The sequence below is a fragment of the Platalea leucorodia genome (assembly GCF_965183815.1).
Source record: "Platalea leucorodia genome assembly, chromosome: 5".
Taxonomy (NCBI): Eukaryota; Metazoa; Chordata; class Aves; order Pelecaniformes; family Threskiornithidae; genus Platalea; species Platalea leucorodia.
Genome location: NC_138827.1, coordinates 1,467,964 through 1,481,524, shown reverse-complemented (window position 1 = coordinate 1,481,524; position 13,561 = coordinate 1,467,964). Strand labels below are relative to the sequence as shown.

The following is a 13,561-nucleotide window of genomic DNA, read 5'->3' as shown; positions in this document are numbered from 1 at the left end:
CTCTCCCTCTTTGGAGACTTTCCGCATTCTGCCTTTGATCTCCCCCTGTCTTTGCCCAGCCGATCGCTGGGCTCGCCGGGGTTAGAGGCTGAGGTCAGCGCCTTTCCCATTCCAAACACCCAGAAACATCAGTGGGAAGGGAGGGGATTCAGATTACAACCTTCCCGTCCTCCCCTTCCACCCCACTCGCCCCGCCGGCGGGGAGCCGGGATGGACTGAGCCCCTCTCGCCGAGGGACCCCGCTGCCACCGTGTCCCCGGCGCCCCGAGAGCCGAGCGGCGGCGATGGATGGAGGTGGCGGGCGGCATCGCCGGTGGTCCGGCAGGCGCTGGGCGTGCTGAAGGGCTGAAGTTTGGTCCTCTCCTCCTCCTCTTTGTCCCCCCGCCCGCCCGCCTTCTCCCTCATCCCCTCCATCCTGAATGGGATTTATCCCGAGCCCTCGCCAGCGAGCCGGGCCGGTGGCGTGGGGTGGCCAGATGCCTCCTCGCGGGAATTTCGGCTGCCTAGGCCGGGGCGGGCGAGCGGGCGGGCGGCAGCGTGCTCCCATGGGCGTCGCGCTCCTCCTGCCTTTGCTGGCGGCGGCGGCGGTTGGGCTGAGCCTGCAGCCGGGCAGGATGCGGCACCTGGGGGTCTGCCCCAACCAGCTGAACCCCAACCTCTGGGTGGACGCCCAGAGCACCTGCGAGCGGGAGTGCCAGGCCGACCAGGTGAGCGGGGGGCTGCAGGGCTGGGGGGGCGTGGGGATGGGGATGGGGATGGGGGGACAGCCCCAGGTCCCCCGAGGGAGATGCTTTGGGGCGCAGGTCCCCTCCCCGGTGGCGCAGCCGGTTCAGTTGTTTCGGTGCAGCGCGCTCAGCCTGGCTGCAACTTCGCCCCTGCAGTCGGCAGGCGCACTGGGTGCCCTGGGGCCGCTCCCTGGCCCCCAGCAGGCAAAGAAACTGCTTGGAGCCCCCATGAACCACCCCGAGCCGTGCCCCGTGGCCAGGACTCCCCCTCTGTGCGCCCCCAGGATGCTCCCACCCAGCTGAGGGGCTGGGACGAGGGGAATGGGTGCAGTGGGACAGGGACCCCCACCAGGCAGTGGACGGCCTCCCCCCAACTTTTCCCTGCGGTCCGGAGCCCACCCACGGACCGGGCTGCCCCGGCTCTGGGCTCCACCGCAGCAGGCAGGGGCACAGCGCCTCCGCCCCGGTTAGGGCTGCCTGGACCAGGCTGGGGGGGTGACTCCTTCACAACGCATCCATGCAATGAGTTCTGCCTCCCCTCAGCCAGCTAAAGCTGAGAGGGGTGAGATGCTGTCTGCTGGGGGAGGAGGGGCCGTTGTCACTGCAGTGCACCCCTAAACCTGCTGGGGGGGCTGGGGGTGGCTGAGGGGGGGCTGGGGCCAGCGCAGCCGTTCAGGGGTGGTCTGGCTCTTACCCAGAGCCCAGCGATGCCCCGGGTGCACAGGGCTGCGCGGGGGGCACCCGCCCACCCGAAAGCCCTGTGGGGGGTGGGAGCAGCACCCACAGCCACAGCACGGCGGTGACCTCCACGTCCCAACCCCCAATCTCCTCTCCCCCCACCCCCACCCCGGCCAGGACTGCGAAGGCTTCGAGAAATGCTGCACCAACGTGTGCGGGCTGCGGAGCTGCGTGGCCGCCCGCTTCGCCGACGGCAGCCTGCCGGCGCTGGCGCTGGCGCCGGCGGCCTCCTGCGAGAGCTTCGTGTGCGCGCAGCAGGGCTCCGACTGCGACATCTGGGACGGGCAGCCCGTCTGCAAGTGCAAGGACCGCTGCGAGAAGGAGCCCAACTTCACCTGCGCCTCCGACGGCCTCACCTACTACAACAAGTGCTACATGGACGCCGAGGCGTGCCTGCGCGGCACCCGCCTCACCACCGTCCCCTGCAAGCACATCTTCACCTGGCCCGACACCAGCCCCGTGCCGCAGGAGACGACGGCGCGCCCCACGCCGGGAGCCGGCCCCGAGGTGCCGGTGCCTCCCGCTCTCTACAGCAACCCCTTCCACCAGTCGGTGCGTGCCGGCGGCACCGTCAGCTTCCGCTGCGACGTCAGCGGGCGCCCGCGGCCGGACATCACCTGGGAGAAGCAGAGCGAGCGGGAGGAGAACTTCATCATGCGGCCGGACCAGATGTACGGCAACGTGGTGGTCACCAACATCGGCCAGCTGGTCATCTACAATGCCCGCCACGAGGACGCCGGCATCTACACCTGCACGGCCAGGAACGCTGCCGGGCTGCTCCGCGCCGACTTCCCGCTGTCGGTGGTCAGGCGGGAGCCGGGGGGGACCCCGCGGGCCGGCAGCCCCCAGCCCTTCCCCAGCGCCGAGTGCCTGAAGGAGCCGGACCGGCGGCGGTGTGAGGCCCTGGAGGTGCGCTGGCACTTCGACGCCAAGCAGGGCTCCTGCCTCACCTTCCGCTACGGGGGCTGCGGGGCCAACAGGAACCATTTTGAGACCTACGAGGAGTGCCGGGCTGCCTGCTTGGGCAGCGCCCGCCCCACCTGCCTGCTGCCCATGGTGCAGGGTCCCTGCCAGAACTGGGAACCCCGCTGGGCGTACAACCACCTGCTGAAGCAGTGCCACTCCTTCGTCTACGGCGGCTGCGAGGGCAACACCAACAACTTCGAGAGCAAGGAGACCTGCGAGGACGTCTGCCCCTTCCCCAAGAGCCTGCAGTGCAAGGCTTGCCGCCTGAAGAGCAAGATGGTGCTGAGCCTCTGCCGCAGCGACTTTGCCATCGTGGGGCGGCTGATGGAGATCGTGGAGGACCAGGACTCCGGGATCGCCCGCTTCGCCCTCGAGGACGTCCTCAAAGACGAGAAGATGGGCCTCAAGTTCTTCAACATCAAGTACCTGGAGGTGACCTTGACTGACATGGACTGGAGCTGCCCCTGCCCCAACATGACAGCGGAGGACGGGCCGCTCATCATCATGGGCGAGGTGCACGACGGCATGGCCACGCTGGACCCCAGCAGCTATGTCCGGGCGGCCAACGACAAGCGGGTGAAGAAGATCTACGAGCTGATGGAGAAGAAAACCTGCGACCTCCTGAACCGCTTCCAGGACTAGGAGAGAGCCGGGACGTGCCGACATGGGGGGCCACAGACCCACCACGGGGGGCCGCAGCCTGGGGGGCCCCCGCACCAGCGCTTGTATCTACGGATTAGCACCGTTGCGTAGTTCCCTCCAGGCCCATGCTGAGCCCCGGCCCAGCTCCCACCCCCCTGTAATTTATCTGCCGCATGCTCCCCCGGGTGCCCCCTCGGGTGCCCCCCAGCAGCAATAAAGGACTGGGTTGGGTTGCAGAGGGGTGGGAGGTCTGCCAGGACCCCCCCACCCATAAAAACCTTCCCACCGCACCGAAGCCTCCGGGCCCAGCGCAGCACCCCCAGTGCAGGATCCGACGCCCATTGGCGCTGTGGGGGGAGTGGGGATGCTCCCCCCCCCCCCCAGCATCAGCGCTGAAAGCATCAGGGAGCTGCAAAGCCCCAGAGTTTATTGGTGGCAGGGATGGGGTTCCCGGGGTGGGGAAAGGGGGACGGGACCCCCCGCCATTGGCACGGCGTCCTCTGGGGAAACCAGCACCAACCAAGAAGTCTCTGCCATGCCAGGGGTGCTGTCCCCCCCGTGCCCCCCATGGCAGCTGTGGTGGCTTCTCTGGGCCAGGCTGGGGCACCCCATCGCAAAGGGAGCCCCGAGGGGGCCGGGGGAGATGGGCCCCCCCCAGCCAAGCCCAGCTCCAGCCAGGGCGAGTGGGTCACCACCCCGTCACTGCCGTCCCCAGCCCTGGCTGGCACCAGCACGGGGACAGCGTGACCCCTCGAGGAGGTGTCAATGGGGGGTGGCCGTGCCGGGAAGGCACTGGGAGATGCCGGGAGATGCCGTCGGGGCCGGCTACTGCTTGCGGAAGATGAGACTCTTGTTGTTGGCCGGCATGTCCACCTGGAAGCACAGAGCCGGGGGTCAGGGGGTCCCCCCTGGTGCGGGGACCGTCCCCCCGAGGACCCCAGCACCTACCATCCTCTCCCGTTGGCCTCAGCCAGCTGCCGCAGCAGTGCCGTGTCCCGAAGGCCCCAGGCGGGATTGCTGCCGGGGAGGGAGCGCGGGTCAGACAGACGGACACCTTGCGCCCGCGCTCTCCCAAGCATCCCCATCTCCCGGGGTGTCCCCAGGCGGGGGAGGGCTCCCCCGGCTGCCACTTTAGGTCTTGTCTTGAAGGACCACGCTGGGCGGGAGCTCCCTGGGGCTGCAGGCAGCACGGGCAGGACAGGCAGCATGGGCAGGACAGGCAGCATGGGCAGGACGGGCCACCAGCAGCCCTGGGCCCCCCAGCTCCCCCTCCTACCTCTGCCTCAGGCTGCGGTCAAAGTCCACGTTGCTCTGGGGGCTGATCCGGCCATCCACGGCGTAGGGCTGCCGGGACACGAAGCCGGAGCTGCAGGCACGAGCCGTTGTGTGTCCCCGAGCCCCTGCCCCAGCCCATGGGTTGCTGTCCCCACCACGCACGGAGCCAAGTGAGAAGGGACACGGCCCCCAGGAGGGACCACGGGTCCCGTAACCCTCCCTGGGTCCCATCGCCCCCCAGGCCTCTGGACCCTGCCCGGGAAGGGGTGAGGGAGGACAGGATCCCTCCCATCCTGGGGGCGAGCGGCCAAAGCAGCCCCATCCAGGGCTCAGCACGTGCCCCAAAGGGCTGAGCCCCCCCAGCGCCGAGGCCCCTGCTTTCCCATTCCCCCCAAGCCATGCCCGGAGCTGCCCTCCCACCCGCCCCCCCGCATCCCCAGGGACACCCCACACCCGGCGGGACGCTCCTGCGCCAAGACGGGTGGTCGGCCGAGCAGCACCCACCCCGTAGGTGAAGAGCACGCCTCCAGGCTTCAGCAGCACCCCAGCACCCTTGAACAGGCCCTGGGGAAAGAGGGGGGGGAACCGCGTCAGGGGGCTGGGGACACCCCCCAGGAGCCCCCTCCTCGGCCCTGGGACCCCCAGACCAGGGGACAGGGACCCGGCGAGGGCCGGCGTGGCTCCAGCCCTGCCCCGCTCACCTCGGTGCACCGCAGCTCCGCAATGTGCATCATGTTGATGCTGACGAGGAGGTCGAGGGTGGCGGGTTGGGTGCCCCCCCACGTCTCCCAGCCCTGCGAGACGTCCAGCAGGATGGGGGGCAGCACGTTGGGCACCCGCATGGCCTCCGCGTAGGCAGCGATGCTGCGGGCACCAAACCCCACGTCAACCCCAGCCGGGGCATCGCCTGCACCCCCCACCAGCACCCGCTGCAGGCGGACCCAAAACCTGCCTGCCCTGGCTGCCGGCAGCATCTCCCGGCTGGAGTCTCTGATGGCTAATAACAAGGTTGTGCTTGCAGCACAGCCGGGGAGGCTCTGCACAGGGTGGGGGGTCTGATATCGCTGAGCTTTGCAACAGGCCAAAGGGTGACGGGGCTGCTGGGGGGGCTGCCGGGGCAAGCAGCAAATGGGCAGCAGCCAGACTGCTGGCAGCACACGGACCGAGAGACCCCAGTGCCTAAAAATATCCCAGTCCACCGTTGCCTCTCACCGGGGCAGCCGGAGCACGCTGCCCTCCCAGCTGCCTGCATGCACGCTGCCTGCACCCACATGCCCAGGCTGCCTGCACGCTGCCCGCACCCACACGCTGTGCTGCCTGCAGCACTGCCAGCACCCACGTGCTTAGGCTGCCTGCACGCTGCCTGCACCCACGCGCCTGGGCTGCCCGCAGCGCTGCCTGCACCCCTGCGCCCGGGCTGCCCGCACGGCGCCAGTACCGCTGCACCGGTACCGTGTGATTTTGGTGTGATTTATACCCTTTTCGGGACATTTGACAGCCAGGTCTCGGTTCCCGAAGCGCCGGAGCAGGGAGCCGCAGCCTCCCGGCCCAGCCTGGGGATTATTTTTAACCAGGGCGGCGTGTGCCGGGTGCCGCTGCCGGAGCGGTGACGGGTGGGAAGGACGCCGGCTGCGCCCCCCCGGAGAGGTGCCAATTTCGGCACCTCCCCACTGGCTTTGCTTTTTTTCCTGGGGGAATTCCTCCCCGCGCTGCAGAGCTGGGGTTTATTTTTGTTTCCTGAACGGAAACCGAGCCCTTCCAGTCCGGCGCTGCAATGCCTGGAACGGGCATTTGGCCACGGTCGGCCCCGCGTGCGCTGACGCAGAGGAAATAAACACGGCTCGCCGCGGCTCGCCGGGGCGGCGCGGCGCTGGGAGCGGGGTGCGAGCCACCCACCGCGCGGGTCCCGGTGAGCTGGGCATCGGGCCCGGCGTCGCCGCGGAGCGTTGTGGCCGTGCGTGGGTAATGGGAGGGCGACTGGCACGCAGCAACGCGTGGCCGGGCGCTTTGCAGGCAGGAATCGCTCCGTGGCGGCGTGGGTTGGCGGCGAGTTGGATATCGGGGCTCTTCTGGGAAAAATCAAGCCCTGAGCTGGGGAGGCTGGGCTGTTCGGGAGCGGGACGCTGGGCTTTGCTGGGTGAGAAATAAAGCATCAACTTGGGGAGCCTGGGTCATCTGAGAGTTGAATATTGAGCCTTTCGTGGAAAAAAATAGCGCATCCAGCTGGGAGCCCGGGCCGCTGGCGGCCGGGTACTGGGTCTGCCCGGGAACAGAGCACAGCAGCGAGCCGGGGAGCCCAAGGCCTCCGGCCCTGGGGCTGTGGGGAGGGGAAGGGGCTGGACTGCGCTCCCTGGGGACCCCCACCCGTGCTCCTCAGGGACCACCACCCGTGCTCCCCGGGGATCCCCACCCGTGCTCCTCGGGGATCCCCAAGTGTGCTCCCCAGGGACCCCCACCCGTGATCCTCGGGGATCCCCATCCATACTCCCTGGGGACCCCCACCCGTGCTCCCCAGGGACCCCCACCCGTGCTCCCCGGGTATCCCCAACTGTGCTCCTCGGGGACCCCTACCCGTGCTCCTCAGGGACCCCCAACCGTGATCCTCGGGGATCCCCATCCATGCTCCCCGTGGCTCCCCACCCGTGCTCCCCAGGGACCCCCACCCGTGCTCCCCGGGGGCCCCCACCCGCGCTCCCCACCCACCTGCGCAGCGCCCGGGGGTCGATGTCGGAGGGCTGCCAGCGGGTCTGCGGCAGCGCCCGGGCGAAGTGCGCGGCGTGCAGCCCCGCCCCCGCCCCCACCTCCAGCACCCGCAGGACGCCGGGTCCCGCGTGGGCTCCGGGCCCCGCGTACTCCCGCAGCACCGCCAGGATCGGGCCCTTGTTGCGCTCCGCCGCCGCCGGCGCCTGCATGGCTGGAGGGGGCGGCGGCCGCGGTGCGGGGACTGCAAGTCCCGGCAGCCCCCACGGGGACCGCCCCCACGCGTCGCGGGTGGAGCCTCCCACGGGGGGGGCGGTGTAAAAAAAAAAAAAGGGAGGAAAACGGTTGTGCGCCGCCCGGGAATCGAACCCGGGTCGCAAGAATGGGAATCTTGCATGATACCACTACACCAGCGGCGCCGCTGGGCGCCTCCCCGCGCCGCCGGCCCTCGGCCTCCGCCGGACCGCGGGCGGAGCGGGGCCCCGCCGCTGCCGCCCCCCGCCACGCGTGGGACCCCCGCCCCCCCCCGCCCCGGACAGGGCCGCGCTAGCGCCCGGCGTGGGCGCCCCCGGGCAGCGGGGGTGCGCGGGAGCGGGGTTACCCCGCGCCGTGAAGCCGGCACGGGGGGCTCGCAGCGAAGCCCCCCCCCCGCTGACGACGGGCGGATCCCGCCGCAGCCCCGGGACCTGGGGCCTCCGAGCGCGGCAGGCGCGGGCTGCGCCCCCAAACCCGGGCAGGCCGCGGGTGGGGAAACTGAGGCACGGCCCCTGGGTGTCGGGGCGGGCGACGGCAGCGGGGTCCCGTTTGAGCGCGGTGACGGGGGCTGCTTGGGGCTGGGGAGGCGCGGGGGGCCAGCGGCTGCGGGGGGCGGGGTGCCCACGGGTGCCCGGCGCCCTGCAGGATCAGGCCCTGCTTTGCGGGGTGCTCTTTGGGGGGGGCGGGCACCCTCCGGCCCCTTGCCACCGCGGCCACGCGGCGGGAAGGCCAAGGTCACCGGCGCGGGGTGGCTTTGCTGTCCCCGCAGACCCCGGCGGGTTCGTCCCGCGGCCTGTCCCCAAAACCTGGGGTGCCACCCAGCCACGGGTGACGCTGCGGGGTGGCGGGGGTCCGGCTGGGGTCACGTCCCGGGGCAGCACCTCCCGCCGCGTGGGGAGACCTCGGCGCGCCTTCCCGCCCCAAAGGTCACCGCCGTGGCCAGGCCGCGGCCACCGGCCCCGGCTTCCCGCGTGGCGGGGTGGCCCACGGCTCCCGGGCGGCCGCGGGTGCGCGGCTCGGGGCGCGCCGGGCTGGTCACAGCGCTGGCCCCGGGGCGGTGGCACCCCAGCCCCTGCCTCTGCACCCCTCGCTGTCCCCTGCCTGGGTCCTGCGTGGCCCGGGAGCGACTCCTGCGTGTCCCCGTCTCCCGAATGTCCCCGTGCGCGTCCCCTCCGTGGTCCCTGTGACTCCCGTGGCCCCTGCGCACCTGTGCCGTCTGTGTCGACGTGTCTCCCGTGCTCTCTACTTGACCCCCGTGTGTCCCCGCGTCCCTTGCGTGCACCCTACGTGTCCCGTGTCCCCCACCTGTCCCATATGTACCCTCTCATGCATGTCCCACGTGCGTCCCCATGTCCCCGGTGTGTCCACCTATGTCTCCTGTGTGTCCCCACGTCCCATGTGTTCCCCCGATGTGTCCCAAGTGTCCCATGTGTCCCCTACATCCCGTGTGTGTGGTCCCCCTATGTCCCGTGCGTGTCCTCTCTGTGTCCCCACATCCCATGTGTGCCCCATGTCCCACATGTGCCCCCCCCACGTCCCATGTGTGCCCCGCGTGTCCCCTCTGTGTCCCCACACCTCCCATGTGTGTCCCCTATGTATCCTGTGTGTCCCCTGTGTGTCCTATACATGTCCCCATGTTCCACGTGTGTGTCCCCACATCCCATGTGTTCCCCCTATATGTCCCGTGCGTGTCCCCTGTGTGTCCCCATGTCCCATGTGTGCCCCGCATGTCCCCAAACCTCCCACATGTGTCTGTATCCCGTGTGTGTCCCCTGTGTGTCCCATGCGTGTCCCCACATCTCCTATGTTCCCCATGTGTCCTCTGTGTGTCCCCTGGGTGTCCCCACACCTCCCACGTGTGTCCCCTATGTGTCCCATGTGTGTGTCCCCTGTGTGTCCTATACATGTCCCCACGTCCCACGTGTGTGTCCCCACATCCCATGTGTTCCCCCTATGTGTCCCATGTGTCCCCACACCTCCCACGTGTGTCCTCTATGTGTCCCGTGTGTGTCCCTTGCATGTCCCCACATCCCATGTATTCCCCCTATGTGTCCCGTGCGTGTCCCCTGTGTGTCCCCACACCTCCCACGTGTGTCCTCTATGTGTCCCGTGTGTGTCCCTTGCATGTCCCCACATCCCATGTATTCCCCCTATGTGTCCCGTGCGTGTCCCCTGTGTGTCCCCACACCTCCCACGTGTGTCCCCTATGTGCCCCGTGTGCGTCCCATGCGTGTCCCCACGTCCCATGTGTTCCCCCATGTGTCCGGTGCGTGTCTTCTCTGTGCCCCGTGTGTCCCATGCGTGTCCCCATGTCCCCTGTGTTCCCCCTATGTGTCACCTGTGTCCCCACACCTCCCACGTGTGTCCCCTATGTGCCCCATGTGCGTCCCATGCGTGTCCCCACATCCCATGTATTCTCCCTATGTGTCCCGTGCGTGTCCCCTGTGTGTCCCCACACCTCCCACGTGCGTCCCCTGTGTCCCGTGTGCGTCCCATGCGCGTCCCCACGTCCCATGTGTTCCCCCGTGTGTCCGTCTCTGTGCCCCGTGCGTCCCATGCGTGTCCCCACGTCCCATGTGTCCCGCCTGTGTGCCCCCCCCGTGTCCCCTCTGTCCCCCCCTGCGCCCCCCCCGTGTCCCCCGGCCCCCCCCGCCCGCGCGGCCCCTTTAAGGGCGGGGGCGTGGCGCGGCGCGGCCGGGCCGGGCCCGTTAAAGGGCGGCCGCGGTGCGGGGCCGCGCGGGGGCCGCTGCGGGCCGGGGCGGTGCGGGGCCGCAGGATGTACACGCTGACGCGGGGCCCCAGCAAGCTGGCCACGCAGCGCCGCACAGGTACCGGGGAGCGGGGGGCCGGGGGGGGGCGTGGGCAGGGCCGCGGGCCCCGTCCCGCGCCGCCGCCCCCCGCGCCGCCCTGACGCCCCGCCGCCGCCCGCAGGTCCGACGCAGCAGGCGGTGGAGAGCAGCAAACCGGGCGAGCTGCGGGGCCGGCTCCAGCCCGGTGCCTGGCCCCCCGCCAGGTGAGCCCCGCGGCGGCGGCGCCGGCCGTGACCTTGGGGAAAGGTTACCGGGGCGGCCGGGCCCCGCCGCCGGGGAGGGGCCGGGCCGGGGCCGGGGGGGTCGCTCGGTGCCGGCGGGGGGGGGGGGGGGGGCAGCGCTGCCGCTGCCCGCCGCCCCCGTCCCCCCGCGGGAGCTGGGCCCCCCCCCCCCCGGCCCGGGGCCGCGGGGGCGAAGGCTGCTCCCGAAAAGCCCGGGGGAGCGGGGGCTGCGGCCGGCGGAGCGGGCAAAGTGCAGGCAGCGGCGGGCTGCCCGCTGCGGGGGGGTGCCCGCTGCCGGGACCCGGCCTTGCGCACCCCCCGCCGGCCCGGGGGGCACCGGCTGCACAAACCCGCTGGGGACCGGCGCCCCGCACCCGGTGCCCGGGGCTGGCGGGGGGTGCACAGTCCGGGCTGCCGCTGGGATTCCCGGAGGCCGGGGGTGGCCCACGGGAGGGTCCGGAGGCTGTCCCGGGCCCTGCAGCGGGGGGCAGCTTTGGGGTGAAGCTCACAGCTTCTGGCAGAAGCGGCTGGGGGTCTGGGGTGGGCGGTGCAGGGGTCTGGGCAGTGGGGGGCTCTCTGAGCAGGCAGCCCTGCGCTGGGGGCCCCCACAGCTCTGCCCGGTCCCCCCAGCCTCACCCACGGATGAGGAAAGCCTCCCGTCCTTCCCGGGATCTTGCGCTAATTAACCAGCGTGGCCGCTCGCCCTCCTTCAGGCGGGCTGCGTGGGCACGCTGCTGCCCGCCGCCCTGCCTGCAGCGGGCAGGGATGCCCGCCCCGTGCCCCCCGGCCGCCCCGCGTTTGGGGTGCGTTACCTGCCCCAGGCCCTGCCTGCAGAACCGGCAGGAGAGGTGCGGGCAGGAGCTGCCTGTTCTTGGTCTCGCCCGCCCTGCAAACCGTAACCTGTCCGCGCTCCCGGCGCCCCTTAGACTTTGTCCCGTGAGAAATGTGGCCGTTGCAGACGTGTCCCTCCCCAAAGCTGGGCAGAAAAGCCAAAATACTGAAGTTTTGCGTTGAACGTGCCCACACGCCTCGTCCCAGCCCTTTCCTTTTGATCTGCCCGGTTTCGCGGTTTCCAGGCCGGGGCTGGTTTAAGCACCCTGCTCTGGGGAGGGGATCCCAGCTCCGCGGAAGCCTGACCTGCTCCCAGTTGGCAGAGGGTTTCGTCCCAGTCCTGGGGCACCTCGGGGATGCTCTGGGGGCCGGGGCTGCTCCAGCAAACTGAGATGCTTGGGCTGCAGAGAGCAGCATGATGGCGCGCCCTCTGCCCAGTGCCTAACTAGATTTCACTTCCATTTTCCTGATATTTCAGCAATTTTGGTGGCAGATTTTTTTATTTTGGGGCCTGCACTTGGTGCCGGGGCTGGAGGATGGGTGGGAGACGGGCAGGGCGTGCTTTTCCCTGGGGAGCTCCCCTCGCTTGCACCCCTCTCTGCGCAGGAGCCCCCTCTCCCAAAAGGTCCCTTTTGGTCCCCTCCCTTGGGGACAGGGCTGAGCGGGGCCGGCTGGCTGTAACCGGGGCTGTGGGCAACCGTGCACGCCGTGGGGCAACCTGGGGCACGCAAACACCCCCTGTCCTCGCTCCAAGGCGTGGTGGGAAGAGCTGCCGGCCCCCCTCACCGTCCCCTGCCTTCCCCGACAGCCCAGCCCAGAAACTCGTCTTCAACAGAGTGAACGGCAAGAGGCCGCAGGTGCTGCCGCAGCAGGTCTCGGCCCCCGAGGAGTGCTACACGCTGGCCCACGAGGAGAACGTCCGCTTCGTCTACGAAGGTGAGGGCAGAGGGTCCCTGGGGACAGCGCCCGCTCGCCGTCGCATCCCCGGAGGGCTGGAGGACAGCGGGGTCCCTCCCCAGGCAGCTGCATGGTGCTGGGGACCTCGGTGGCAGGGGAGGGGTCCCCAGCCTGGGCAGCTGCCCTCCCTTGCGCCGGCTCCTGCTCCTCTCCCGCAGCCCCCCCGGGCTGGGAAATCCCCCTCCCCAAACCATCCCCTGCCTGTTCCCCCCGCCCCAGCCTGGCAGCAGGTAGAGCAGCAGCTGGACGGCAGCCGGAGCGGGGAGAGCGCCTGCGGCCCTGTGCAGTACGTAGAGAAAAACCCCAACCCCGGACTGAAAAGTAAGTGGGAAGCGGTCGTGGCACTCGGGGTGCAATGAGCTGGCGTGGGCTCAGCCGGGCACCTGAGCAGGGCTGCGGTGGGAGGAGGAGGATCCCGGGGCTGGGTTGGGTCTGTCCGGCTGGTGCTGGGGGTGCTGGGGGGCAGCTGGCCCCCGGCACGGTGGTGGGGATGTCCCACCGTGCCCCCTCGGAGGAGCCCAAGCAAGCAGGACGCCTGGGTGCTGACTCTCCTGGAACTCTTGCCTTCTCCAGCCACCAAGGTGGGTTCAGCGTCGTGCTGGAGGGGAGCCCCCGGGTCCCGCCGCGGGGACCTGCCTCTCCCGTGGCCCAGGAGGACCCAGCCGGAGCGCAGTGGGGACGGGGACACCGTGCTCCTCTGATGGCAGCTGGAGCAGGGGCTGTGCACGCAGCCTGGGGGCCGAGAAGTCCCCAAGAAGAGAAGGTCCCTGTAAACCCAGCCTGGCCTTTTGGGGACAGGGCACAGGGGTGGGGGAGACTTTGGGGTGTCATTTTTTCCAGTGGCAAATGGCGTGGTTCAGGGGGATCACCCGGGGCGCTGCTCCCTGCTCCGGCTGCTACGTGCTCCTCTCTCCCTCCCCTCTCTTTCAGACTTTGTTCCCATCGACCTGGAGGAGTGGTGGGCACAGCAATTTCTGGCCAAAATTGAAAACTGCTCATAAAAGGGAAGAAAGGTTTGGGTTTGGTTTTTTTTAAGAGAAACAGTGCTGAGAGCATCTGGGCAGAACCCAGAATCGGTGGCGTTTTAGACCCACGTTTTTAAAAGATGACCGAAGCGAAGTGACCCACGCTGCCAGCCCAGCGAGGCCAGCGGGACCGGACCACAGCCATGCCCGGCCGCGCGCCCCCTCCCTGCGCCCAGCGTGGAGGAGCAGCGTGCGGCCCCGGCCAGGATTCCTTAAGTGCCAGTTCTCGGACCGCTGCAGCTCCTGCAGCCTCCAGCTCCCAGGGACACTGCGGTGCCGTGCTGGGGCCGAGGAAGCGGATCCCCCGCTGCAGCCGTAGCCACGGGGAGGACAGCGGGGTGCTGTAGCAGGGACCGCCAGACAATAAAGCGCTGAGACTGCCAGTGGAGAGGCGCTTGCGGGCCGGGGAGGAGGTG

At 70.0% G+C, this 13,561-nt stretch overlaps 3 protein-coding genes across 3 annotated transcripts; 2 read left to right on the top strand and 1 right to left on the bottom strand.

Annotated features, from left to right (window-relative positions):
- Nucleotides 1-545: 545 nt before the first annotated feature.
- WFIKKN1 (WAP, follistatin/kazal, immunoglobulin, kunitz and netrin domain containing 1) lies at nucleotides 546-3,071 on the top strand (the record flags this gene model as incomplete). The annotated part of the gene is made up of 2 exons (XM_082313606.1): nucleotides 546-707; nucleotides 1,581-3,071. The coding sequence occupies 2 exons, from the start codon at nucleotides 546-548 to the stop codon at nucleotides 3,069-3,071; spliced, it is 1,653 nt and encodes a 550-aa protein (XP_082169732.1).
- Nucleotides 3,072-3,757: 686 nt separating this feature from the next.
- METTL26 (methyltransferase like 26) lies at nucleotides 3,758-7,265 on the bottom strand. Its single transcript, XM_082312436.1, is given in 7 exon segments — nucleotides 3,758-3,944; nucleotides 4,020-4,027; nucleotides 4,030-4,088; nucleotides 4,348-4,415; nucleotides 4,851-4,910; nucleotides 5,048-5,210; nucleotides 7,050-7,265. Coding segments are annotated over 7 exon segments (615 nt in total). The 5' UTR covers nucleotides 7,259-7,265; the 3' UTR covers nucleotides 3,758-3,896.
- A 2,741-nt stretch (nucleotides 7,266-10,006) lies between these two features.
- On the top strand, nucleotides 10,007-13,521 carry MCRIP2 (MAPK regulated corepressor interacting protein 2). The gene is made up of 5 exons (XM_082312159.1): nucleotides 10,007-10,129; nucleotides 10,233-10,314; nucleotides 11,972-12,099; nucleotides 12,340-12,441; nucleotides 13,051-13,521. The coding sequence occupies exons 1-5, from the start codon at nucleotides 10,078-10,080 to the stop codon at nucleotides 13,119-13,121; spliced, it is 435 nt and encodes a 144-aa protein (XP_082168285.1). The 5' UTR covers nucleotides 10,007-10,077; the 3' UTR covers nucleotides 13,122-13,521.
- The last annotated feature ends 40 nt before the right edge of the window (nucleotides 13,522-13,561 follow it).

Excerpts from the sequence above, each read along its gene's own strand:
- MCRIP2 (XM_082312159.1), top strand. The coding sequence starts at position 10,078 with ATGTACACGCTGACGCGGGGCCCCAGCAAGCTGGCCACGCAGCGCCGC. Across the intron at positions 10,315-11,971 it reads GGTGCCTGGCCCCCCGCCAG|CCCAGCCCAGAAACTCGTCT; the intron begins GTGAGCCCCGCG and ends CTTCCCCGACAG. Across the intron at positions 12,100-12,339 it reads CGTCCGCTTCGTCTACGAAG|CCTGGCAGCAGGTAGAGCAG; the intron begins GTGAGGGCAGAG and ends CCCCCGCCCCAG.